The sequence below is a fragment of the Barbatula barbatula genome (genome assembly GCF_947034865.1).
Source record: "Barbatula barbatula genome assembly, chromosome: 6".
NCBI classification, from domain to species: domain Eukaryota; kingdom Metazoa; phylum Chordata; class Actinopteri; order Cypriniformes; family Nemacheilidae; genus Barbatula; species Barbatula barbatula.
Genome location: NC_136765.1, coordinates 8,722,542 through 8,749,840, shown reverse-complemented (window position 1 = coordinate 8,749,840; position 27,299 = coordinate 8,722,542). Strand labels below are relative to the sequence as shown.

At 40.1% G+C, this 27,299-nt stretch overlaps 1 protein-coding gene across 3 annotated transcripts; it reads left to right on the top strand.

Annotated features, from left to right (window-relative positions):
* Positions 1–680: 680 nt before the first annotated feature.
* tmem260 (transmembrane protein 260) lies at positions 681–27,019 on the top strand. Of its 3 annotated transcripts, XM_079458174.1 has the most exons (17): positions 681–782; positions 1,039–1,167; positions 3,928–3,959; positions 6,109–6,260; positions 17,359–17,536; positions 17,624–17,737; positions 18,223–18,402; positions 18,581–18,621; positions 19,842–19,928; positions 20,005–20,113; positions 20,219–20,391; positions 21,519–21,690; positions 22,111–22,250; positions 23,487–23,663; positions 25,554–25,607; positions 25,703–25,787; positions 26,379–27,019. In XM_079458174.1, exons 2-17 carry the CDS (start codon positions 1,062–1,064, stop codon positions 26,631–26,633), a joined length of 2,055 nt encoding a protein of 684 aa, XP_079314300.1. In that variant the 5' UTR covers positions 681–782; positions 1,039–1,061; the 3' UTR covers positions 26,634–27,019. The 3 variants fall into 3 exon arrangements, with proteins under 3 accessions (XP_079314300.1, XP_079314302.1, XP_079314301.1); XM_079458176.1 differs by lacking the exon at positions 17,624–17,737 and having other exon boundaries at positions 691–1,167; XM_079458175.1 differs by lacking the exons at positions 681–782; positions 3,928–3,959 and having other exon boundaries at positions 1,008–1,167.
* Positions 27,020–27,299: the final 280 nt, after the last annotated feature.

Here is a 27,299-nt window from a genome sequence, read left to right as displayed (position 1 = left end):
TAATGTGTGTATCAGATAGGTGGTTCAAACAGTGAGACAGTAGGATGGTAATATGACGGAGAGCATGGAGGATTAGCAACTCTGAGGTGCTGAGACATCTCTACTTCTCAGAGTTCTCAATTTAGTCAAGGATCAGACTCACTTCAGATAGAGGAGGATTAATGATCAGTCTGGCGTGACATATTTATGAGTGTAACCTTTCCACACATCAACATCTCCACTCATAATGCACCGAGGGGTCTGTGTACGTTTTATTATATACAATTACTTGTTTCTTTGAATTGGAAACATTTCTAAATGTAAATGCAAACATTTTATTTTTTTCTTAAAGCTCAAAGAAATGTAATCTTGACTTCAGATGATAAGACAATAGTGACACGTCTTCTAAATTCTAGTATAGGTTTACTGTTGTACAAATGCACATTGGTAATAATAGCTAGAGAATATATTTAGTTACTAAAATACAGTGCTTTGACAGACTTTTGTTGAAATTGTAGTTATGTCATCTCTGACATCAAATTAACCTTAATTTCTATCGAAATACAATCACTACTGAATAAGTCAAAACGACGTACAGTCTTAAAATGTCTCTACGACGTTTTAAAGAGACATTCTTTCACTTTTACGTTTCCGCGGAACCGGTTACTACGGTTAATATGGTACATATTCTTACAAACCACGCCCAACCAGGAAGTCAAATTCCTTACCAGCCGACGTAGAAAGTCTCAAATCCACAACGGGATGTAAATACAGTCAATGAAATTGCATAGTTGTTACGCAAAGCGATTGCGCTTCTTTTTACGCTTCTTTTAAACTCTTTAAACGATCGCAACACACGGCAACATTGCGTTGCTATCAACATTAACGCATGCCGCAAACAGGAAAACGGGTACCTTCAACCGGTTATGCAACACATTACCTGTGTAATGTCTGCGTATTCCGTTTATAAGTATACAAACAACATGCTAGCTTCGCTCGATGTCTTTAACTGCGCCCCAGAATGCTAGTCAAGAACTATGTATGTAACGTAAAAACAAGCGCAAAAAACAGAAACGTCCGAAATGTCGTCGGACAAGTTGACATGGACGCTGACGGGAGCAACAGTCGCCGGTGTTTTAGCGGTATATGTTCCCTGTGCTCCGCGTACCGTGCCCGGTGGAGACTCAGGTACGATTACACATGTTTGTGTTTACGTCACATGCAGCCTATCACAGCGAAGCATATTGCACCATCGCCCCTGTCCTATAGAGATGCTGTTATTCTTTCCAAATGCACGTGTAAACTTGAACCTACAGGGTCTCCAAACACTATTACGACCCTTTAAAACGTATGATTGTTATTACCACCGGTAAATAAGATGTAAGCTATTCAGACGTCTTCTTTTTCAAGAGAGTGGAAATGTGTCTGAAATGTGTCTCTTGGTGCTTTTACTTGTTTACTCTCCATGTTCTTTACCTTTCTAGCACTTATTGTTAATATTTTAATGTTCAGGAACAAAATGTTAGTCATGGCAATAATGGAATATTATCAATCCATGCATTTGAGGTGTTTGAAGATGTTTGAAATAGTGTGACAGATGACTAAAGATGTTATTGGTACACATGTGGCCATGGTCGGACTACGGTTTTCTGTTCAAAGCTGTCATGAGAACAGTAGATGAATCCCTCTTGTGAGGTCAAACATTCACCAGAAACCAGAGGGAAATTAAATGCTGTGTTGAGAACAAATTCTGTTTGTAACATTTCTTACCAGTTTGGACCTTTTACCTGTCTGTTGAGCCGTATCATGCACAGAAGACTATGTGAATGTAAATATTTCGTTTCTGATCGTCATACTTTGTTATTCTCAGCGTTATACTCTCTGACAGTTTTATTTGAAAGGGAGAGTTATTTTGTGTTTTCATTTGCTCGATGCAAATTATGACAGTTTCACCAACTTATGTTAGTACAACGGCCTGACTGCATTGCGCCGCGCAGGCCGACGTAGTGTAAATACAAAATTGTACGTAAGCAGTGCTTCTGAAATGTCCTCGGTATAATCAGGTTCCATAATGTGTCGACGAAATGAACCTTTTTTCTTCTGGGGCTGTGCAAACAAGCAGCTGCTGTTCGGTTAGCTAAGCAACATCTGCACGGGCAAGGTGGCTTTTGAAGGCTTTGGGGGGGCAAGAAGCTGGTTCAGGGCTTACAAAGAGAAAAAATCAGCCAACCCCTTAAGCGTGGCATTTAGGGACATGGCAGGATGCTGCCGTGATAGCGACAGCTGAATGCTCGGCAGAAATTCTCCAGGTCTCCGTCTCGCAGTTCTAATCCCGTTAGGTGTGCTGCGCCCCGGAGAGGCTGAGCGGGCGCCCTGCGGGACCGCTGTTGTCTAGGAATGCGAGTGTGCAAATGAGGGGGATTATGATGGGGGAAGGCTACTGTGGGTGCCCGGTGGTGTGCTATCAAAAGGGCACTTGGCTCCTCCGCCGCTGCCCTGTGCTCAACTGCATTTGCGTCTTTTTCTCTGTTTCGTGGCCCCTCCCAGGGACTGGGTACCGCTGTCAGCTCTAGACGCAGCACATGCACCGCCATGAATGAAATTGGGAGGTGTAACATGAAAAATTTTGATTACAAGGAGATCCAGACGCTTTGAAATGGTGTAGACCTGGCCTCAGTGTGTGTGTATTTATTTCCATTCTAAATAGGACAGTGAAAGCAGAGAAAATTCAGGCGATGAAATGTGAGGGGTCTGCACCTTCTGATAGAAGACTTCCAGCGTGACAACGAAAACAGACGGCCGCTGGTGATATGCTGGAAGTGCCAGCTAACCATTTCAGAAATGTTTTGGATGCACTGAACATTTCGTATTGCATCATAGCACAGTTTATGGGATTTAACAGTGTTTAGGAAAGTATTGCATCAGGCAGCATTGCTTAGATTTATACATTCTGGCTAAAACATACAGGATTCCTATCCAAATTTACTTCTTTGTCCACTGATCTCTGCACTGAGGTTAGATGCATATTTTTAATATGTAGATTTAAAAAAAAGGAGCTGGTTGTCATATCAAAAACATTTGTAATTTCAAAAACACACTCTCTCAAAGTGTGTATTTATACCAATAGAAAGTAGCCAAATGCCAACATCTTGCAAAACAAACAACCGTGTTCCTTACGTTGAATAAAATATGAGCGAAATATAAATAAGATTCTCCAATATTTGCTTTCCAGGATATGTTTATATATGTTTATGCATTGCTTATATTAAAGGGATAGTTTCACCAAAAATGAAAATTCTGTCATCATTTACTCACACTCGTGTTTTTCATACCCGTATAAATTACTTTGTTCCGATGAACACAAAGAAATACATTTGAAAGAGTTTTAGACATTTTCAATTCTGGGTCATTCTTCCAAATATCTTTCTCTGTGTTCATAGGAAAACAACCTTAGGGTGAGTAAACGATGACAGATTTTTCATTTTTAAGTTGTATAATATTGTAACATGGGTAATTGGCCCTTATGAAAGAAGCAGGGGGTATCACTAAAGTTCACACGCCCCCATAGAGATTAAGGGGTGGCATTATGCGCGTGGCTATGTTAAAAAGCAACCGCCCTCGTGGGCACGTTCACGCTTTATGCCATACAGTGATGCTGAGCTCTCTATGCGAGCACCTTGCGTCACAGAATACGGGAAAAGCAAACAGATTTGCGTTCGTATGTGCGCATCTGTCTGCTCAGGGATCAGGGGGACGTGTGTGCGATGCAAGAGAATGAGCGCGTGTCGCTTAGGAAATGTCACACTGGGAAAATTTTGCAGGTTTTGATCCGGGCAAATTAATGCAAAACCCAGTGCAAGTATTTGATTTGGGAAAACTTTCAGGACTTGTCTCTTAATAATAATTATTGGGTTTACATTAATTTCCCTCTCTGTTTTTCTACCACAGGAGAGTTGCTGACTGCTGCCTGTGAGCTGGGGGTAAGCATTAGCTGCATTGTTTAATCAATCCATTCATTAACTCTTATAAGCATTAAGGAAGTTTAATTAAGTATGGGGGGAGAGGAAAGATGATTAATTTACTTTTCAGGCCACAGGTTTTTTATCCTCTTTTTTTACTAAGTTAGGACTAGAGAATGCTATAATTTGCAACCCTGTTCTTCAAATCCAATTAGACTGAATGGTTAGGCGATGGCTTTTGTGAGCTTCGCCTTATATACGGTATAAGGCTTATTATACTCAACCCTTCTCCTTTTTGTGCATGCGTGTGTGCACTTGTGTAAGCCGCAAAGAATGAACTAAATCGGGTTAACAGTTATAATAAGTTTATTATTTAATAAAGTTTATTACGCCGCCACGATCCTTTTAGGGAGGCCGTGGTGGTGTCACTATGCCAGTAATCCCTCCCTCTGTCCGTGTGGCCTGCCTGTCTGGCGGCTCTCCCCGGGGTCGGAGGGCTCTCTCCGGGCCGCAGGCCCTCCCTTCCTGCTCCCTGGAGTCGTGGATCTGTTCTCCTTTAAACTCCTTGTAGCGGGACTGCCCCCTACCGCTCTGCAGCTGTGTGTTCTGCCGTTTGCCACACACTTACAGAGTGAACAACGCATCTGCTTTCCTCTCCGTGATGCATGTCAGGTGGCTCCAGTGCAGGCATTTCTTCCACACTAGTCATAGGCGCACACACACGTACACGTGCACTTTCTATTCCACCTAGCTGGCACTTCCAAATGTGTTCTTCCCGACCTTGCCATCTGTTTACCATATTGTCTCATCCGTTTTCTTGTATAGATGGATATTAGGGTTGGGGAAGCTATTTTGAAACTAGAACTCCGAAAGCTAAAAGCTACTTTTCAAGTGTGTTTACTAAAGACACGCTGCTCCTTTAAAATTGTTATTAAAAGTGATGTAACTGGAAACAGAGCTGTGAAAATAGTCTGTATAAATACTGTTCTGCCATCGGACTCAGTGGTTAAAGGCAAGGCAAGTTTATTTGCATAGCACATTTCATGCACAAGGTAATTGAAAGTGCTTTACATAAAATGATTGTCAAAGGAAAAATTTAATGTGTAATGCTTAAGACATCTTTAAAAAGTAGATCATTTAAAATTACAGATACAACTTTAAAATGATGAACTTTTAACAGATTTAAAATATGCATATATAAAAACTAAAAAATCGAAAGAAAATAGAAATACAAGTGCAGTTGACTCCAGATTCCAGCTACGGCAAAAAATGGTGGGGACATGTTGCACCTGTCCCACCCCCAAATGATGCCTATGATTCATAATATATAATTATATCTAAATAATAAATCATTCAAAGCACAACGGTGGCTGACACAGGACAAAGATGTTTTTCGCAAAAGTCTATTCCCATGGAGTTCAAATTCATTATTAAAGTATTGTTTTCCTTCTCCCCTTTATCCCCACCATAATGCCACTGTTATGAATTATTTATATTTTTATTGTCTCTGAAATGTTGCGTTTTAACAGGTTGATCAACATTTTGCTTCACTACTACAAATTTCAAAATAAATGTGTTACTGTTAATGCTGCGCTAAAGCCTTAATGAAAACTAATGTCACACAACTGCAAAGTGTGGTCACTCGTCAACCCTTTCTTTATTACCGCCGTTCTTTCCAATAAACCGATGGTGTGGCCAGCCTTTTGAAATGATCTAGAAGGATGAATTGACTGGGACCCTCTCTCCGTCTTTGATCTTGAACTCACACTGGCTTTTACCAACTCGCTTGTCCACCAATTTCCAATCCACACCACGCCTCTTACATCCCTCTTCTTTGCTCTGGAGCGCTGCGTTTCTCAGCCTGCTGTGCCTGTGTGTGTTATCAGGCCAGTAGGAATGAGACAGTCTTTAATAGCTCTGGTCCTTATCGCTTCTGAGGGGACTTAGTGCCTAATTGCTGGGAAAGCAAGGAGACAGCAGATCAGGCTTTTGGGAAGAGGGGGGACAGTGTGAAGCTGTTACCCGCAAAAGTAAGGCCTGTCTTTGAAAGCTGAACTGCAAGGTGATGTGTGTGTGTGTGTGTGTGTGTAGGGGGTTACTAGATTTGTTGCTGTTATCTTTGCTTCAGAATGTTCTCTGAGTGAGTCTACAGTTGTCTCTTCCCCCCCAGGTGGCTCATCCTCCAGGGTACCCCCTCTTCACCATGCTCTCTTCTCTGATGCTCTCGCTGCTTCCTCTCAGTTCTCCGACACACAGTATCAATGTCTTGTGCGCTGTCTTTGGAGCCGGAGCAAGCGGGGCCCTCTGCTTTACTGTCTGCAGGTGAGCCAGTCTCAGACTTTTGATCAAAGCTTTAGGGATAATGTACATCGGTACAAAACCAATAATGAGAATCAGAAATCTAAATACAATAATGGAACAAACTATAATTGTTAATAGATAAGCATATCAAAGTTGTTGACATCAAAGGCTGAGCATCCAATCAAACGACACCATTTTGCAAATGTGTCTGTCAGTAGCCAAATTAGACAGAAGCTTGCATGGGCAGCGGGTAACATGCAATGCCCTCATTGTCAAAAACCATGGCCAAAACTTTCGCGAGGCGAAGTGACAGCCTAGACTTAAACATGGTTCACTTGTAGTGAGGATGAACAGAACGTGCAAATAACTGAATAGTGGGCTGAGAGCAAGAATGCATTAAATACATTGAAATTAATAAAAAAAAATTGACATTGGGAGAGATCAATCGATATGCTTGATTGTTTTTGTATGCTCACTTTGTGGACTTGATGTACCCTGTGTGTTGGTACGGTTGTTGTCTGCTCTGTCAACAGCACTTGAACCGATGCCATAATTCATTTTAAAGTTCCCTACATTTTTTTACATGTTGTATTCATCTGGTTGTCTTGTCCACACAAAGATTTATGAAATACGAACAAAAATAATTTGAGTGTACAGTAATTCATTCGTAAAACCAAGATTACATGAATTGTTGTTATGAATAGACTGTAAGAATGGTTTTATTCTGGATAAACACAAAAATTGGTTTTGTTTATGTTTCATAAATCTTTAAATGTATACTTAGTATTAAATGCTGGTTTTGGAGCTTCTAGTGCAGTGATTCTCAAAATGGATCCGGGGGGGGGCACAGTGTTTGTATATTGTACTATAGAAATCTACCATAAATTGTGTACAATAAAAAAAATACAAAAAAGACAACTACCAAACAAAATAATTGATGTTACAGCATTCTATAATTGTATTTTTTTGGTTTAATACAATTTTTAAGTCTTTATTTGGGGGGGCCACAAAGCGATGCACCTACACAAAGGGGGCCTTACAACAAAACGTTTGAGAACCACTCTAGTTTGTGTAGGCACATGAGCACTTAACATACTGACTTCACCATGTAGATCATTTAATTATATATAGCAATTGAAATATATAGTTAGTTCAAGTCCCGAATTAAAATTAAATTTGAACATTCCTGTCAGCTCCGTCTTACATCAGGATATTACAAGTCATGCAGCATGGTCCTCTTGCAAGGCCGAAACAACTATTTTCAGTTTACAGCACCATAAAAGCAACCTTTCAAACATATGCAAATTCAAATACTCACATGCACTTATTTTCTCCTTTTGCAATAATGTTAAAATGTCCACACGCCTTTAGTTTTTCAATCAGAAAATAAAGGGTCTAAACGGACAGTTGCTGCCGCATGTACTTTAGTGTCTACACGTGACTCTTGCAAATGATGTGAATTATGTGTGCTCCCACTCCGCTGAGTTTGCCAGCCAAGCTGACCGGAGATTTGGCTGCCGTTACATGCCCAATGCAACCTCTGCCCTTAAACCTCAAAGGATTAAGATCCAATTTTGGATTACAGCATCCAAAAAAGTCATTTCCGTTGGCCTCTGCAACCCCACAGACCATCCTCCTTCAAATGCTGATGGCCTTTAGGATTTCGTTCCAGACCTGCACGCAAAACCCCCTTAGCCCTTAAGTTTCAGAGCATAATCTGTGCTTTTAATTGAAAACATAAGCATAATGGGTTTTGATGGTTATCTGTCCAGGCTCAGGCTGGGGTTTGGCCTCGTACATCTCTGCTGGGCTCAGACCAGTAGCTGGCAGGCTCGGCATGCCAGAACTGGGAGGAGGGAATGTTTTAGGGGTTTCAGAGTTTCCGGCACAGTCTGGGACTCCCCTCTGGGTTGGCATTGGGGTCCTTAGGTGCTTCGCCTGTGCCCAGTGGTAATGCTGAGGTGGCATGCCACTCCCGGTAGGGACACTACCGGACAGGCCTGCCCCCAGGCTGCTACCCTGGCACCCGACACCACTCTGAGCATGGCCATTTTGTGCCCTATATGTGCTCTGCCATCATTTGCATCATTAGTGGAATTTCAGTGCATCAAGGCTTGAATGCATGTGTTGTTGTGCAGGATTTAAAGACGAGATATCGGTTTCTCAAAACTCTTTGGTAAACGTATCATCAACAAAATTTGAAAGTCAGATAAAATACTAGGGAAATTCCGTAAAAATGCCAACCTTTGTCAAGTTTTTATGAACAATTTTATTTGTATTACGTTTTATTAAGTTTTTACTATGCTAACAGCACAGATATAAACATTTGGTGGTTCAAATACGAGGGAGGCCTCTTTTCATGTTTTAAAAGCATTTGTTTTATTTTAAGTGCATGATTTGTTGTAAGTGCCATTTTCAGGATTGTCACATCCACAACGGTACATATTCCTCATAAATGGACACATGAAAATTTAAATGAAGGTACTATTTTATGTTCAATAAAGAGGCATCCCTTCTCATTGGGTATTATTGCTTCAGGTTTGAGCATTTTAATTCACAGAAATCCTACAAAGTTTTTCGTCTCCCAAAAACAATTTTTTTGTCACTTCCAATAACGCATGTTTATTTCCCTTTTTAAAATAGAAAATTTAGAATTTTTATCTGATGTTCAGACTCTATAAACAACAAATACATTCATACAAGATTTTTATGTCACGTCCATAACGCAAAATGTCACATCCATAACACCGTAATTGCCCACTGAAGTTGGCAAAACTATACCAGTCCTATAGACGTTGTCTTTGATGTTCCAAGTTAAATTAGACGGACGGACTGTTGTAGTGTTCCGCAGTGTTACTCGCATCCTAGCGCTCGTTTTTTCTTTGATTTGTCAATTATAGAAAACGTTTCTGAACGTCATGGTTGGAGAGTCACATTACATGCCTTTGTTTTCTCTGTGCAAAGCCATTGTCTGGGTAAGCCTTTGAGGATAGCTGCCTGGCCTCAATAATAATTATACCCATTGATTGCATTACAGACTAGGAGGAATCTTTCGGAGGCTTACGCTTGGGGTTCTTAGTATTTGAGAACTCTTTGTGAACCCTGAGAAAATAGGGAAGTACAATAAAACTTCAGGGAAGGCTGTTTTTCAAAACTGGCTAGTTGGCTAATATCAAGACGAATTACACATAGCTTCCAAGTTCATCAATAACTAGTTGTGTTTGCTAACCACCTTTTCTCAAGCTTGAAAATTATGCAAAAGCTTATGCACAATTCTACCATTGCATTTTCCATAGATCATCGCAATATTGCATAATTAAAGTTGTCATGTGGTTGCCGAAGGTGACTCCCCACGTCCACCTCAGCCCCGGCTCCAGCGCACCTGTGTGGATGCGCACCAGCCAAGAGCTGGTCCAGCGTCCACCTGTCCTCGGGCGTCCACGCCATATAAGGCATTTTACCATATGGCCGTGACTGTGCTTTCCTCAGTGGACCCACAAGTCACTCTTAGTCACCTTGCTGCTCTCTGCGGTGAGCTGCGTTTTTAATCAGTTGCTTATTTGGAGTACATACATTACAATGTGTTGAGATGTGTAAATATGGGGATGCGAAGGTGCACAGTGTCTTTCTTGTTTATACTAAGCCCCGATACTATTTTGCATTGAGTTTCTTCACCAGTTTGAGTTTCAGAATTGAGGGTCTATTTTTGTGTACTTAAAATGAAAATAAAAACGGGTGTAATTTCCCACGTCCCTTGGCTGCCCCCTCCTACATACCTCAGGTAATTCATCGACGCAGAAACAACAGCTCCTGGCAGCTTAAGCACATTTTGCCATGTTTGGCAAAACCTGCATCTGTGGTTTTCTGTTGGGTACCACTGAAAATACATTTTATTCTTCCGTATAGAGCAATGAAACAAAAATTCACGTTGGAAATGTAACTATGTATCATATAGATGTTTCAACAAATGTGGCCAAAACTTTACTTCCGGGGAGACCTCCACAAAGAATCGATAACTGTTGAGTAGTTTTAATTTAGTTGGTTTAATAGTCTAGGTTTAATTGTATGTTTTTCTATAATTCATAACGTAAAAATTCACTCCAACTGTCTACCTTGTAAAATAGTAACAAATTCCATTACTATACATTTCTTTTTTGCTTAAATAAGCATAAAATAAATCAACATTATTTTCTATTGTAATAGACAGCATTCCTCGATTGCTTTTAATGGAGTGATTTTATTTAACACCGTAAGGGCCATTAAAAACCTCACTGCTCTGGGCCTTGAATTCCACAACTCTACATGACCAACGGCACCATTTAAACCCATGCAGTAATTTTTCCTTAACAGATATTTAATGAAGACATCTTAACCCTCATTACCCCATTCAGAATGGGGGAAATAGGGTCATTTTCTGTGCTATGCCATCACTTTAATTTCCTCTTGCCTGGAGCTTTAAGATTGTGTCTGTTGCATTGGAAGTCAATATTGCTCCACTATTACATTTTCTAAACTGTCTCCACAGGCAGTTTTTAATGGAAGTCATACAAGGAAAAGATCAGCTTTTCTTGGAAAACATACGTTCCATACAGCTGCAAAATACTTCACTTTAATGACTTTATTAGAAGAACAGAAGAAAATAAAATGTGCATTTGCCAAATCAAATGCATAGTTCATTATTTCTGTGATGCGGTTTGTTCACATGACGCACGTCAGTAAGGGGATTAACATTGAATTGGAGAATATTGTTGTGTCACAGACTGTGTTGTTTGAGGAGGAGTAAAGTGATTAGTTTTTAACACACACTGCCCTGCCGGAAGAGACGAGTCAACCAAATACGGTGCATATCTCTAATGGCATGTATTAACATAACTATAATTCTGATCGAAATTTGCTAGGTTGCCAAATCTTTTAATCTACCGTACAGCGTCCACATGTTCATCCAGATATTTTACCATTGCACTATTTGGCTGGCCTATGAATCACATCATTATTGTTTGTCAGTGAGACATTACCCTACACCCTAAAAAATGCTCAGCGTTGGGTCAAAAAGGTTTCATTGGACACACGTGCGCCTGGCCCCCAGTTAACTTCCGGTTTGTGTTTGTCTAGTGTCTAATAATATAATCAATTTAATTTATGTTAATATATAAATTTGTATCATTATTTTAATGAATTGTATTAAATAAACGATTTGTTGAATTTTGTTGTATGTTCATTTGATTAAATAAACTATTGGTTGAATGGGGTCCTGTACTTTTTCGCATTTAAACAAACCGTACATTGGCACATTGACCTCTAGAGGTTGAGCTTGGTATCGGAGTCTAAATTCAAAGTATTGGAGAGACAAGTTTAGTCAAGTAACGGTTCTTCTTGGTTTCTTTTGATTGTTATCAGACATAATCTACAGACACTTTATTGTTTGTGAATGTGTAACGGAGGTTAAGTTGGGGTTCACAAAAGTGCGCATGTGCATTGACGTTTGTTTATGATGTTAAGATAAACCCGTTAATATTTCAAGTTGGCATTTTAGCATCTTTGGAGGATATGCTGTGCCGATTTAGGAGCAAACGCCTCTTTGATGCTATTCTCAAGTGTCTCTCGCTCGCTTAACAAGAGAGTGTGGTGGTAGTGCTGCATGTACAGGAATGAAGGGCATGTCACATGCTTTCCTTCAAACTGTCTGACATTCCTAAAGCGGGAAGTGTCAAGCACCCTTCAGTGGAATAAAGACGAGCCAGGCGACTGTCAGGCTGCCCCATTGAAGGGATGACAGGGGGAGGATGTGATGTTTCTCCCTACCTCTGGATAGCACTCCTGCTTTTTAACCCGGCGCAGCCCCCCTACCTCCAGCCTGTGAAGGGGGTTAATTGGTACGCAGCGGGGTGGAATCAAGGTTGCGGGGAGTCCGCACCTTCACCGGGACCCGTCTTCCTCACCCCCTCCGTAGTGTGCGTGAGAAGGCTAGAGAGAAGAGCCGATATCACCAAGAATCCCCCCGTCTGCTTTTGACAAGCTATTAGCCCGACTACATGCGCGTATGCGCGCACACACACACTCACGTCTCACACGAGACAAGAAAATACGAGAAAAAGGAAAAGAGAGGAAAAACAGTAGTCAGCAAGCGTGAGTTCCAGCAGACCCCCGCATACCCACCCTCCCCACCAAACACGAACACCATCCTTTTCTTCCATCCGTGCACTTTATTCCGCTCCCCTTCTTTTCTGACTTACTTTGCTTTCCCTGCGAAAGCCCCATTGTTCCCCTTTCCCTAAGTCTCATCAGACTCTTTTTGTGGCCGACTATCACAGCGGCAGGCAGAAGCGCGCTGGAAACGTCTAAATGGTATCATGGCTCGTGATTAAGCGAGCGAGCTTCCGCGGTGCTGCCGCTGCTTATGAGTCAGGTCTGATAAGGCGAGGGCCCTGCTCTCTACTCAATTTCAGATACCGTTAATGGAATCTGTCTTGTGCGATTGTAATGTGAGAGCGCCTAATTTGCCATGGAGCTTGAAGCTGTCAGCGGCGAGGGATTGCGGGGTCAGGAGGGAGCTGGCAGCCGCTTGGCCCGCGGCGTGTATCTGTGCCGCTGAATAGAGCAGCTCTCCGCCTGTCACTTAGCTGATAGGCTGATGAGGACTCTAAGCCACTCGGCACAATGAGGAGAGGGCCATACTGCCTCACTTCCTCCCCCCGCACACCCCCCCTTTAATTGTCAAGCCCGCTAAAATTTTCCAAGCCAGTATGCTTGAGACCGGGCTGAGGGGTTTCTTCTACAGCTCTCTATTGCTTTCACTCCCTCTCTTGTGCGTTTTCACAACTTCTTTCCTCTCCATTTCCGTTCTTTCATCTTCTCTGACCTCACTTTTTCATCACTCTCTACCTCACACACACACACGTTCATCTCTTTTCGGTCACCCTGTCTGTCTTTAATAAGTGGTGGGTCTTAGCATGTGGCAGATTATCCTTAAGTCGCCTCAGTTACCATTAAGGAAATGAGAGGGGTGGGGGTTGATGGGGTTGCTCTTGACTATTTATTTATTTAACACATTTTTAAAAAATGACGTGATGAAGAGGTCAGCATACACATGAGGAAGTTCAATACAAATGTCAGCCTAAGACGAAGATGAGGTTTTCACCGTACTGATTTGACCGTACTGACCGTCAGTTGTGAGTATTTGGTGGTTTAAAGAACATGTGAAGTCTCTCTTAATGAAGCATAGGTGAACTGTCACATCAATAACGGTCCATATTCCTTATAAATGAGCACATGAAAATGACCATTTGGTATCTATTTCATGTTATTAGAAGAGCCAGTACTTATCCATTTGTTGGGAATTATTGCAGCTTAATTCACAGAATTTGTGCATTGACTGATATTTATCTGATATCTGTCATCGGGTACTTTATTAAAATATAAACAGGTAATTCTATATATTGGTAACAAATCCATTCTCTGAGAATGTATGTGTATATATATTCTCAAGGCAGTTCGTAGCATAGGCACCAAATTTGGAATCTTTTTATTCGTGTTCATAGACACGAATCTCCATTTTGCATCGTCATTCATCACGACGGTTTTTCGTGTCACTCAGCATGACTTTGGAGATACAGACCGCTTGTGTATGTTCATTTGCATATTTATAACCTGATATCAAAATAAGTCGCACATATTTCAGGATGTGGCTAACCACCACCATATCTACTCCAAACACTAAAACCACAGCCACAAAGTCTATTTTGCTAAGACGCGAGCGTCACAAGATGGCAAAGCAACGATAAATGGCTACTCTAACCCCGCCCCTAAACCAAAAGTCGAATGGGCAAAGTCAAATCATTAAAAAACATATCCGAATGAGATCTAGGAAACCTTGAAAAATAATGCCACTTCCATAATGCACGAAAATGCCCATGTGCCACTGTTACATCTATATTAGGTAGGTTGATTTATCGAATGTGATGAAATATACCAGAAGTTCTGCAATGCTTTGAAAAAAATCTAAATTTTATCATCATAAAATATATTTTTATGTTTACAATATTATATTCATATACATTTATATTCATCCCTGTCTTTTAATTTGGGGTAACAGAGAAAGAGTTGTATTAAAGAGATACTTCAGGCTTGAATCAAAATTTCCCCATGTTTTGCTTACCCTCATGGCATCCTAAGTGAATGTGACTTGAAGACTAATGCAGTCGGAATTATAATAACACTTATACTTTTATTTCCTAGCGGTAGAATGGGATTGATTGGGGCAATAAAAAAAATGTAAGCTGAAACGAGTGGCTTGTTTTTCTGGCAAATGACTTAGGCATTTTGTAAGTTCCTGTGACGAACACAGCATTTTTAGTTTTCAGCCAGTAAAAACACTGCCTCCTCTGGGCGGGTGCATTCGTCATCATCATTAAGTGTGAAACAAACATCTCGATCGCCTATAGCGTTGTTATTATGAAAATTTCTCTTAAACAAATGCATCGACTTTCTGTCAACCGCGTTCTCAGTCAAGTAAGGGATAAAGCCTGTTGTGGCTTCGTGTCGTGTCCTGATCGTACTGTCGGGGCTTATTTCGCGATAACAGCTGGCTGTTTGTACATTATCCCGCCTATTACATGGCTACTTGCCACATGAGAAAAAAACTGGACATGAAATGTGATTTAGAAATATTTTATTAAATATTTTTTACCGAATGTAGACCTTCCGCGAGGGAAAGCCACTTACTTTCGTTTTTTAAGGTAAGAAACGATGTTCCAACGTCACATACAGGCAAATTGGTTGAATCATTTGTAAATATAATGTCATATATGTTGTTAAAATACATAATTATATTTAATTTAACCGGCCAATAAGAATCAAGCATTCTAACGAGCCGTGTAATAAATACAGGATATGCAATCCAAATGTTGAACTTCTCGGCTTGACTTTAAGACCCTTCTATTTGCCCAGAGAGTTTGGATGCATTTGGCTGTTTGCGGCCTACGTTCCACCAAGTGGGAAAACATCCCTGGCAGCCAATCTGATAGCGGACCACGTTCATGAACTACAGCTCAGCCACTCGGATGCACCAGCGATAGTGCTTGGCAATTTATACCGGTATAAATTGGATACTGTGATGCCTGGTTTTGAACAGCATGTAAATGTAGTTAATTAAAGGGCATTTAAGAAATTATATATTTGAGAAAAGCTGCCTTTAAGAATAAAGATATTAGGATACTTAAACAAATAGAACATGAGTTGAAAATCTAATTGAGGGAATAAAAATAAGTTTACAGAAGCGCTTGGAGGAAGCATTTCAAACTAATAATACTTAAAGGCTTGGGATACTATGAAAATGATGACTGGATTGACACCTTCCTCTCCAACTAGATCGGTTTTAACTGATAATGAACTATGCTTTGGAAAGAATTGGACACTTTCTTTACCAGATTTGAATCAACAAGCAAAAATGTAGCAGTTAAATTATAGATGGTGTAGCTCCTTTATCTTCTCAGAAAATTGTTATTAATAAGTAAGATGTGAGGAATCTTACTTGATGTTTCGATCCATAAACAAGAAAAAAGCAGTTAATCCTGATGGCTGTAGTCCAGGTCTTCTAAAGAACTTTGCAGATTCGGTATGGCAGCCTGTATTTCAGGTTTCTATCGAAACGCATACTGTTCCTGTATTATGGAACACTGCAAACATAAAACCACTGCCAAAAACTCAATCTCCAAAGGAATATAAGGACTTCAGGCCAATAGCTCTTACTTCAGTAATTGGAAAATGCTTAGAAAGACTGCTGCTTCAGAAGATAGTACAGAAGATGCAGTTGACACTTTGGTACACATTATCTCGAAACATTTGGATAAACCCAATAATCACTGAAAGGGCTTTATTCTTGGATTTTTCACTTGCATTCAACACAATACAGATTAATACTCTTGTTAAAAAACTAGTACAGTTAGGAGTAAATTCTCGACTGATTTGCTGGTACATGTCATTCCTTACCAATAGGGTTCAAAGAGTTAAAGTGAATAAAACTATGTCTCCTGCTATAATAACAAATGTGGGAGTACCTCAGTTCCGCCATACTTTTCACATTGCATACAGATGACCGTCGAACTGAAATCGAACACCAATATGTTTTGAAGTATTCTGATGATACTGTTTATTCAGACAGTAATCTAAGCTGGTGGACTGGTGTGAAAGTAATAAGCTTGTCATCAATACCAGTAAAACTGAAGAGATCCTTTTCGTTTCTATGTATGATATTCACTCATCATATATTGTTATTCATTAGGAAAGTATTAAACAGGTTAAAGCATACAAGTACTTGGGGTAGTGATAGATCATCAACTCTATTGGAAAGATCACATTGATACTCTTTGTAACACAGGCAAAGAATATACTTTCAACGGCGTCTTAAGTCTTTTGGAGTAAGAAGACAGATCTTTTTGCGATTCTTTAGGATTTTGAGTATGTTGCAGTACTGTACTTCTACACGGTACAAGAGTTGATCTGTTATGTTAAAAACCAAGTTGCTTTCTCAAATGAAAGGGTCGGCCTTTAGAGAAGTTATATGATTCAGTTTATCACAACAGCTTGGTAAGACTAGCAAACAACATAGCCTCCAATTCCAATCATGTCAAGGAATTTGAATTATTACCATCAAACAGGAGATACAGAGTTCGCAGTTTCAACAAACCGAGGCTTAAGCACTTATTTGTATACCAAGCGATATCAGAGTCGAACAAGATATCCAAGCAAAAATCAAAGATTTAAGATGTGACTCTGATGGTGTGAAGGTTTTGTTACTGAATGGTAATGTCCTGTTAAGATTGTTATGTGTATGTCTAATGTTTCTGTACATGTCAACTCTTGTGCGAATATGGTATTGTCATGCAAGGCAAATTTCAGACTCGTCTGACAACAAAGTATAATATCATTTACATTTTGGCCTTTAATATAGGCTTTTATCCAAAGCGACTTACAAATGAGCTAATATCATATCATCATCATATCAAGTGGTTCTTTGTGGAACCAAAAAGGGTTCTTCCATCGCATCGCCGTGAAGAACCTTTCAAGCACATTCATTTTTAAGAGTGTTGCGAGAATAAGTCCACGTTTTTTGTCTGCACAGGGTGTCAGGGCCCGGTCCAGGTGCCGTCCTGGCAGGCGGGGTGTTCGCAGTGTCCAGGCTGGTATGGCAGTGGTCAGTCATGGCTGAAGTCTTCTCCCTTAATAACTTGTTTGTGGGCATCTTGTTCACCCTCTCTGCATGTTTCCACTGTGCAGAAAGTGTTCATCAGAAGAAGAAGGTAATATAGTCCAAACCATCAGGTACTCAAAATCATGGTTTTGTCTGCATCTTGGTTGCGAGCAATTTAGCATTTTGTTTTTCTCAGTTTGCTCTGTGGGGGGCGCTGTGCTGTGGTTTGAGCATGTGCAATCAACATACACTGGTCTTATACATTGCTGTAATAATTCCCTGGGCAATCCTGCACCTCTACACTCATAACGTAAGTACTTAATAGACACTGAAGCTTAACTAGACCATAAAGGGGATTTTTGTCAGTGTTTATCATTTGGGGAAATATCAATAATGTAAATTTAAATACTTTTTAAGCAACATAACTAATTCTTATTCTTTGACAACAGTAGGGTCATATGACACTCTAAAACGTTACCGTTGGTTTTAGATGTAAAGCAATGTATATACACGATTTAAGGTTCAAAACCGCTGTGTTTTTCACACACCATGCATGTTTGTAGGCAGGTCTGGGTTCGATTTAGATAGAACGCTTTGTGTTCCAACACTTACATTTTTGCTATTTTTCGTGTCTAAGGCATGCATGGGCAACTTATAACACACCAAAGACACAGAAAACACGTGTTTGCGCCATATGACCCCTTTAAGCAAATTGATAAAAAGTGTCAGTTTGTATATTTAGACATTTGGTAAAGGAGAGGGTTCGCAATTACAAGTGACATGTTCTACCCACAGGGATTGTCCTTCTATGGTCTGTTGTCTCTGGGGACGTGTTTTCTAGCTGGCTTCGTGCCCTACATCTACCTGCCCATTTCCTCCTATCTGAACAGAGCTCGCTGGAGCTGGGGAGACCAGACGTCACTTAGTGGTCTGCTCACACACCTGCTCAGAGCTGAATATGGCACCTTCAGTCTGGTACCGACACAAACACAATGTCATTTGTTTATTTGTCAGATTGTAGTGTATGGAGGAATAGAATGATTATATTGATATCATTATATTATATTGATTTTGTCTTTATTTGTGTCTATGTTATATAATAAAGAATATACAGTATTTATAATGCAACACCTATTTATATTTTTGGGTTCAGGCAAAAACAGAAGAAAGCGTGGACTTCATGAAGATGTTACAGTGAGTATGAAAATTGTGGCCTACTGATGGATCAGTTCTGATATCTTGTTATCCGATATCACCGTAAATGATCATTTGTTGAATGAGACTGGATGTTCAATTTAAAAGGAAATGCCAATGCATCCAAAATAAAGGTTTTAAGCTTTTAAATCTAACGCTTGATTCACTCTAAAGTAGGTTTTAGGTTTAACTTTTTAGTAAGTATGTCCTTAGAATATCTAAACATATGAGGCACATTTAGATTTAAAGGGATAGTTCACCCAAAATATTTTAATTCTGTTATCATTTATTCACCCTCTTCTTACAAACCTGTACGGCTTTCTTCTGCGGAACACAAAAGAAGATATTTTGAAGGATATTGCTAGGCGAACAACAGCGGTACCCATTGACTTGCATTGGTTTTGTTTCCATACAATAGAAGTGAATTGGTACTGGCGTGACCAACATTCTTCAAAACATCTTCTTTTGTGGTCTGCAGAAGGATGAGTAAATCAAAATTTAACTTGTACGTTTAAAAATATGGTTGGAATTTCTATGGGCTGAAACCATCTATAAAGCTCCAAATTTTCTTTTTGCTTTATTTTCCTTAATACCAACAATATGTCATAAATACCATCACAGATATTAAACCTGGCTCAATAATCTTCATCTCATTTTGCCTTTTGAATAATAAATCCGTATTATATTTTTTCGCTCTGGCTTTCGCTCAGAGACTTTAGTATAACATACCACCAGAGAGACTCAGGCCTCCACAGCCCACCCTCATCATACATTTGGGTGTTCCCCAGAGAGAGAGAGCTTATTTCATATCCCGCTATTACCAATCACCCGTTTCCCATCACCCCCCACGGCTGCCACATAGCGTGATGGACAGGTGAGAGCGAGAGAGGGAAACACAACAAGCATGTCACAGCATATTCCTGCCATAAGGAGCTCAAACACACACGTTCGCTCGCTCGCTTTCACACACCACTTAAATAAGCTGTCAGAGAGATGGGTATTAGAGCACGGGCTCTTTCAGCAGGGACATTGGCCATTGGAAAACAGATAGACGAGAGAGGCTGTCACAAGACTGCATTTAAAAAAGACCAAACGCACATACTCCTATACACATAAAGGATCACATGTCTATGTTTTCAGATTACAGAGTCTGTGTCAATCTTAAGAGACATGCACGCACACACATGTATGTGTTGGTAAGAGTGTGTTTTGTGTCTCAGGGCTCAGTGGAATCACTGTGTGAATGATCTGTCTACTCCAGTGCTGCTGTTGGCGGTGCTGAGCGTTCTCTTCTCTCTGAGGAACAGGTGACTGACATTTCTGACAAGATATTGATCCCAATACCATAACTGTCCTCAATTGTGGCATGGTTCTGACCTCCAGGGGGCGCTTTATTTTTGTGTGGTTGATACTCATCATGGTGAGCATCTACTCTATGTTTTTTGCCTGGAGAGCGAATCTGGATATTGAGAAGCCACTGCTTCTGGGGGTGGTGAGTGAGTCAGACTGACAATTTGTGAACGGTAACATCTCATAGGGTGTCATTCTTTCGCATTTGTTTCTAAATGAAAACGCCGAATGGGTTTCATGTCATTAGGTGGAGCGGTTCTGGCTGCAGGCTGACGCAGGGGTGTGTGTGCTGGCTGGCCTGGGTCTGAGCTGGACATTGTGTTGGCTGGACGGGCGCCTGGGCTGGGGTGTGCTGTGGAACACGGGGGCCTGGATTCTCACTGTAGGCCTCATATCACACATGATCAATTCAAACCATAGGTGAGCCATGCACCCACAGTCACGTGAATGATCGACTTTGGGTTTGGTGCGTTGTTTTTTCAGTTTGTCTAACAGCAGTCTGGTACCATTATTGCAAGGTTTGCCACTCAGCACCTCATTTTGTTTTGAAAATTGTTAATAAATTGCAGTTCCTCATTACTTTGCTATGAGTCTTTGAAGGGATGCATCACAAACCCGCTGAACCTTCCGAGTCCGACTTTCCAGTGCATTTGTGGTTGATCAGGCAGGCCATGACAGTCACTCACTGAATTTCTCATTTCCTCCATGCTTCAGCACACATCAAAGCAAAAGCACTCTTGCTCTCCTCGGCCGCTTTGACTCTATGCTTGATTTGCTGTCCTGGCCACGCTAGTCAAGCAGCCCAGTTCTGTGCTTGATTAGGCATCCTAGCAACGCCAGTCACGTAGATTAGAACGGTGAGGTTTGGTACATCACAGGCACAGTCCGCGGCGCTTTGATCAGTCGTGAGACGGACGTTCTTGTCAGGGCTCATCACACCTGTCCGAGGCTGATTACAGCGGAGAGATGTTCCACCACGTCACTTCTCACCTCACAGCTCAGAGAGAAGCAGAGGAACTGACTGCAGAACAGCTGAAGGAACGATAATGTTACGCATCATCATGTTCCCTCACTAACTTTTCAAGCTGATGTGGTTTTTATAGTTATGAATGAATGTGAATGTACTTGCTTTTAAAGTTATGCGTGGTTCAGTGCATGACCTAATAAGAACCCTATTTTCTAAGATAGATAGCTTGTCAACAATGATCTTGAAATTCTGGAAATGATCTGGAAACGTTTGTGTGTGTCTGTCAGTGGGCACATAAGTGTGTGTGTGTGTTGGTGCGTGTTGTGTGTGGAGTGTTTTGTGTGTGGGTGTGTCTGAATGTTTTTTATGATTGGTAGGTGACGTCTTCTGTGTTTTCACCTTTTTTTAGTTTTTAGTTGCATAACCTTATATGTTTTGCTTATAGTCAATATGTTTCTTGTACAGCTGCTTTGTAACAATGAAAATCGTAAAAAGATTAAATCCGGCTGCTATGCAAATCAAAGGGTCACAAGCAGTTTTGCTTTTAATACAGAATTTTGTTTTGTATATGTGTCAACAGAGAGTGTGATCAAAGCAGCAATGACATTGTGGACCGGTTTGCTCGTGAGGTTGTGTTCTCATTACCGGAAGGCTCGTTGGTGCTGACGCGAGGTGATCTCCCTGGCAACACGTTGCGCTACCTTCACTACTGCCAGGGGCTCCGGCCAGACCTCAGCCTTGTCGACCAGGAGGTCAGTCATCTGTGACACCTGTTATTATTTCTCTAGCCGCTTCCATGAAAAATCGGTCTAAAACTGGGCCTGAAAATGTCATTGAAATCATATATAACAAATGTACGTTATTTAAGTTATAGATGTTGTTACTATGGCGAATATCAAATTCGGTTGCGGTTTTGGCATATGCTACAATCCAATGGAACTCAGACTATGTGTTTTATAGGTGTATGTTTGGACTAAACCCTCAAATTTGATGTTGCAAGCGTCCTGTTTTACCATTTAATTTACGAAAAATGCTATTTTGTTTGAATTTACAGCCAACATAAAGTTCATAAAGCTATTCATTGATTGTAAAGTGAAGGAACAGGACCTTCCCATCATGCCTCTCTGTTACTGTGTCAAGCTTGAATTAACAAAATCCTCTATATAATGCAGATGATGACATATGGCTGGTATGTGGCAAAACTCCAGAAACATCTACCCAGAGTGAAGTTTCCTGGACGTTGGTGGGATCCTGTCAACAGTGCGAAAAAGAAAACCTTCAGTATTGAACAGTTTCTCAAGCACAATACCCAGTAGGCTTACGTTTAACATACACAATTGCACACAGTATATGTGCTGCCACCCATCTGTTTTTTGTGCATTCATGCAAACACAGTTAAGCAATTACCATTACAAATCCAGTAATGGTACAGCAAAATAAATCAATACTGCCTCCCTCCACCAGAAGGCAGTATTTCCTTGGTAAAGCCTTTGGCCTTAGAGAGGGGGCAATACACTCAAGCACTATTTTTATGGTGGTCAGAACTAAGAAAACAGAGAATAAACACATGGGGGAAACAAACAAGGACCTGCTTGGTTTTTGTATGTTTCTGTGAGTATTCTTTGATTCAAGATTTATACTTTGGAGTGTTGGATCAATACACAACACAAGAGGTGCAGTTGGAAAAGGTTCAGATAAAAGCACAGAAGCGAGTCATAATTTTCATGCCGTAATAGTAACTATTCTCATGAAAAACCACCTGCCTGCTCCTGTCACTTTTTGGATGCATTTTGTTTTCGCTGAATTATGCAGAAATTGCAAATATAAATGGGAAATTATAAAACCATGATATATGTGTTCATGTATGTGTTTTCTAAAAAAATGGCTAAAGAAAACACACAAAAACAAAGCACTCTATGGCAACAGATTATCATAGCTTTCATTAATAAAACTTTTATAAATACTATAACATTGCAGCAAACAGTATTATATATGTTTAACAGATCAAATAATGTATAGGTATAAGAATGACATTGTTCTGTGAATGTGCTTTCATTCAGCATTAAGGTATTAAATGTCCACTTTATATTGTATTGTCATGGATGGGTAATGGGAAAGTTAGACACAATGTGCTGCATCTGCTTCAATTACTATATCATTTAAATTAAAAGATTTTAAGCAAATTCATGAATCTTTAAACAATGTTAGAAGCTTTGCCTAACCATTATGATGTTATAGACCCCTTTGGAGAACGTAAACAGCGCTGGTCCAACGCTGGTTTGAACAAAATACAACCAACAGAACATTTATAACGAATATCTTTAAGATGTATTTATTTGTTTAAGATGACAATGGTTTTTATAAAACCAAAAGTGCTTCCGGACCAGTCTTTACATATCGTAAAGTGGTCTATATTGTTGTGTCTGTTGTTATTCAGTATCAATGTTATGAAATTATAGAATCACTGTTATTTTTAAAAGCACAGTAATGACCAGGCATTATATTTTGGGAGTATGTGTGGAACTGAATTTGTTCTGGTTGTCTCTAGCAGGCCGGTGTTTGTGTGTATCGGCCTAAACGAGGGCGACCCCAGCTGGGAGAGGAGCTTCTCTCGTTGGCCCTGGGGCGTGTGTGAACAGCTGGTACCTGTGAAGACACCTTTTGAACCTGAGAAATGGGCCCAGCGCACATTTAACCTCTACAACTGGAGCCAGCCACACGACAGGTAGCCCATCACTTACACTAGTGTATAGTTTACTACCTAGGCAATGCCATTTATCCTCTGTCTGACAGGATGTAATAGGTAGTATTAGATTGTTATATCAACCATAATATAAGTCAGTACTGGTAGGGGAAGCTTCTCATATTCATGTACCATTCTATTTTCACTGTATTTTAAAATGACGTAGTGTATGTCCGAAGAAGTTGTTTACAATGTACAGTATATAAGCACCTTGATAGTGCATGTCCCAAACGCATTGCATAACCATGACATGTTGTACAAAAGACTGTGATATTGGTACTTTTAGTGAAGGATCAAATTCCAGGGGACAGATTAACAAAAATGATCTTAAGACAAACTATTAGAATGTTTTTAAAGGCATAGGTCACCCAAAAATGCTGTCATCGTTGTTTTAAACCTGTATACATTTTACTGTGTTAAACACAAATGATGAGGGCACTATTGACTAGATTTCTTTCCTAGTATAGTCAATAAAGTCTCGATTGTCTGTAGTATTTTCTCCTGGATCACAAACTATGCTAAACAATCTTGTATGTAAAATGTTAGCTAGTGTTATAATATAAGAAGTATTCATTATAACCATCATTATATCAATACGGCATTCCTTATTACCATACTACTCTTCGGCAAGTTAACATTAAGAATTGCGATCACATATGCAAGAACCAAATAAAGATTCATCGTCTTACCCGTTTCGCTATCGTAACTTTGCGATATTTAAGATTTATGGTTTTTAATATTTAGAGAATTTGGTTTCTTTTTAAGTTTATTCTCAAAACCAATCATAAAAAAAGATAATAACCGTCTTAAGTGTTTTTTTAGGAATGCAAAATATTGATCATTTTTCTTCAATTAGAATTAAAAAGAAAAAAAATCTTGCCGAGTTTTCCTGTGAGGAATGTTGTGTGAATCCAACACAAGGTTCCAATACGTTTAACTAACGTTATTTTAAGGATTCGTTCTTAACAAAGACTTCAAATGTAGCTGATGGACTGAACTACAACTTTACTGTCAATACCATGGTTTTCTTAGAACTACCCTGGTTATCATGTTAATACCGTTTGTATCACATTATCACCGTAGTATTTTTGTAACTGATAGCATCACTCTGAACATCTTTTATCACATGCGTCCCACCTCTGTGTTTTAATCCTTCTCATGTAGTTCTGTAAAGGTTTTTCCGCTCTTGATCGATATTAAAGTTCACTTAAACACTGGTCTGACTCTGTGCTGCGCAGACAGCCTCCATTTCCAGCTTCAAAGTGGTTATTAGTCTGCTGACCCCACCCTAATGACTTTCTAAACTGCCGCGTGTCAATATCTGTGTATAAAGTGAAATTAGTTCTAGTCTCCGGCACTGAGGCTCTCTGCAGCCGGCTGGTATTCAAGCAAGTTAATCGGGGTTGAATGGTGTGACATTACTCTCCTCTCACCCACTACAAGCGTGTCCATCCCTGCCTGCCAGCCAAATATTAACTGGGAATTCACACGCAAAAATATTCCTTTGAAGGAGAGGCCGCACGTCTATGAGCCATGTAGAGGAGAGGGAGAAAGGCAGAAAATGGAGTGCCGTTCGCCACAGAGAGAGTTTCCAAAGACAGGGGAGGTTGAAGATCAGCTGTACGGTTTAAAAATATGTAAAATGTGATCCAATGGATTACTGGCTGGTTTTAATGTCGTCCATACAGGACAAAAATGAGTTGATTCCATCTGCAATGTTTACAAAAAGGAAACACGAAGCTGTGCTGCTTTAGTGGTTCTTCTAAGTTGACAAACTTGACTAGTTTATCGCACTGTCCCATATCAGTCTGTGTATGAAATATTTGAGGTGCCTTGTGTATTTAGACTTTCTCTTTATTTTCATCATGACAGCTTCCATCCTGGTTCCTGGGAGAGAGTCGCCAATGATGAGATGTGGCAGGGCAGGTAATACACTGACTACTCTCCTCAGTGTTGGCTTGATTTTTGTTTTAGAGACATACCTTCACCAGACCTCCATGTACACTTTCATCACTGTATAGGATGAAAACAGCCTTCTTTCTGTTTGACCTTGCTGAGAGGATGGAGGGAGATGCGCAGTCTCGTCTATATGAGATTTCTTACAATGTGAGGAGGAAATGACATCACACACCCTTTATAAGAATTAAAGTGTGGTCACACTTTATTTTAAGGTCCAATTCATGCTGTTAACAAACCATTAACTACTACTTTTAGTTAGTAAGGTAGTGGTTAGGTTTAGGTATTGGGTAGGATTAGGGATGTAGAAAATGCTCATGCAAAATATGTGCTTTATAAGTATTAATAAACGGCCAATATGCCAATAATATGCATGCTAATAAGAAACTAGTTTATAGTGAGAATTGGTTTCTACACATCTGGTTAGTTTTGAACTATTTTGAGACTTTCACCATTGACTGTGCGATTCAATCAGTTTAACACATTCTAAGATATTGAATTGACAATGAATTCCTAATTCAAAATCAATAGAAACCATGTTTAATCAGATATTGGCTTGTTTACTGCGCTAAGATGTTGGCTATTGTTGGCAGTTCTTTGGTACATAACTTGATAAGTGACCTAAATGCTAAAATAATGCTTTACAATTGGGTTGCCCATAGCCTAATGTTTTTCATTCTCCTAATGTTTTCCTTGCATTGTATAAATCTTTTCACCTGAGTGCCATGTTTTTATCAACAGCTGTATTGTCAAATAGTGGATGCCCAGGTGGACTATCCAGCCAACTGGGATAAGAACTTGGCTTTAGCCGCAGAGCGTTTCCTGCGCTCAGGGGGCGGAAGTTCCATTCCAGACACCCTCCTGAGTCGCAGCATCCTCCACTTCACTCGATACCTTGAGAGAGAACCGACCGATCCCCAGAGAAAAGCCATCCGCTCGACCATCTCACACCTCAGGAAAGAGATAGACAGACTCGGAGGCAGAAAAAAGGGATGAAGTGACAGAGAGAACAACACTTGTACAGGGACAGGCAAGACACTGAGGCAAAAGAGCAGGTAACTGATGTAGAGAGAATGTACGTGATGTTTAACAAGCGTTTTACAGGGACAGAGGGAGCAAGTTCTCTAATAGTAAAACGGACTAAAGAGTTGAAAATATGGAAGAATATGAGTATTTGAGTATGACTTTGAGGTCAGCTATACATAAATCAAGGCTCCTTTTTTCTTTAAAGTACTGTTAGATTTGTGTTATTTTTTATGTTTGTTACAAGACCCGAAAACTTCCACACTATAATAAAATAAGCACACTCTCCTAAACTGAATCTGATTGATCAATATTTGTGTGTGTGTTTCAAATACAATAAATAGAAATGTTGCACTTTCAATATGTTAATGTCCGTTCTGTTGATGATCAAAGTCGCCCTCTTTTCCTCTTTGAATAATTATCCTCCAGCCACAAATCCCCCCCCACTGTCAGGCGTGTCTTTCTCTCACATTAAGATCACAAAGGTCAGAGATTAAGATTGGGTGGGGGGGTTTAATATGGATACCAACCATGGGAGATTAAGAATGACCCATTAATCTAGGACAGATTCTGAAATGCCCCGTCCTGGTCTTCGCCTCTGCTTTTTTGCGTTGCCTACCTCCATCATCTCCCAATATA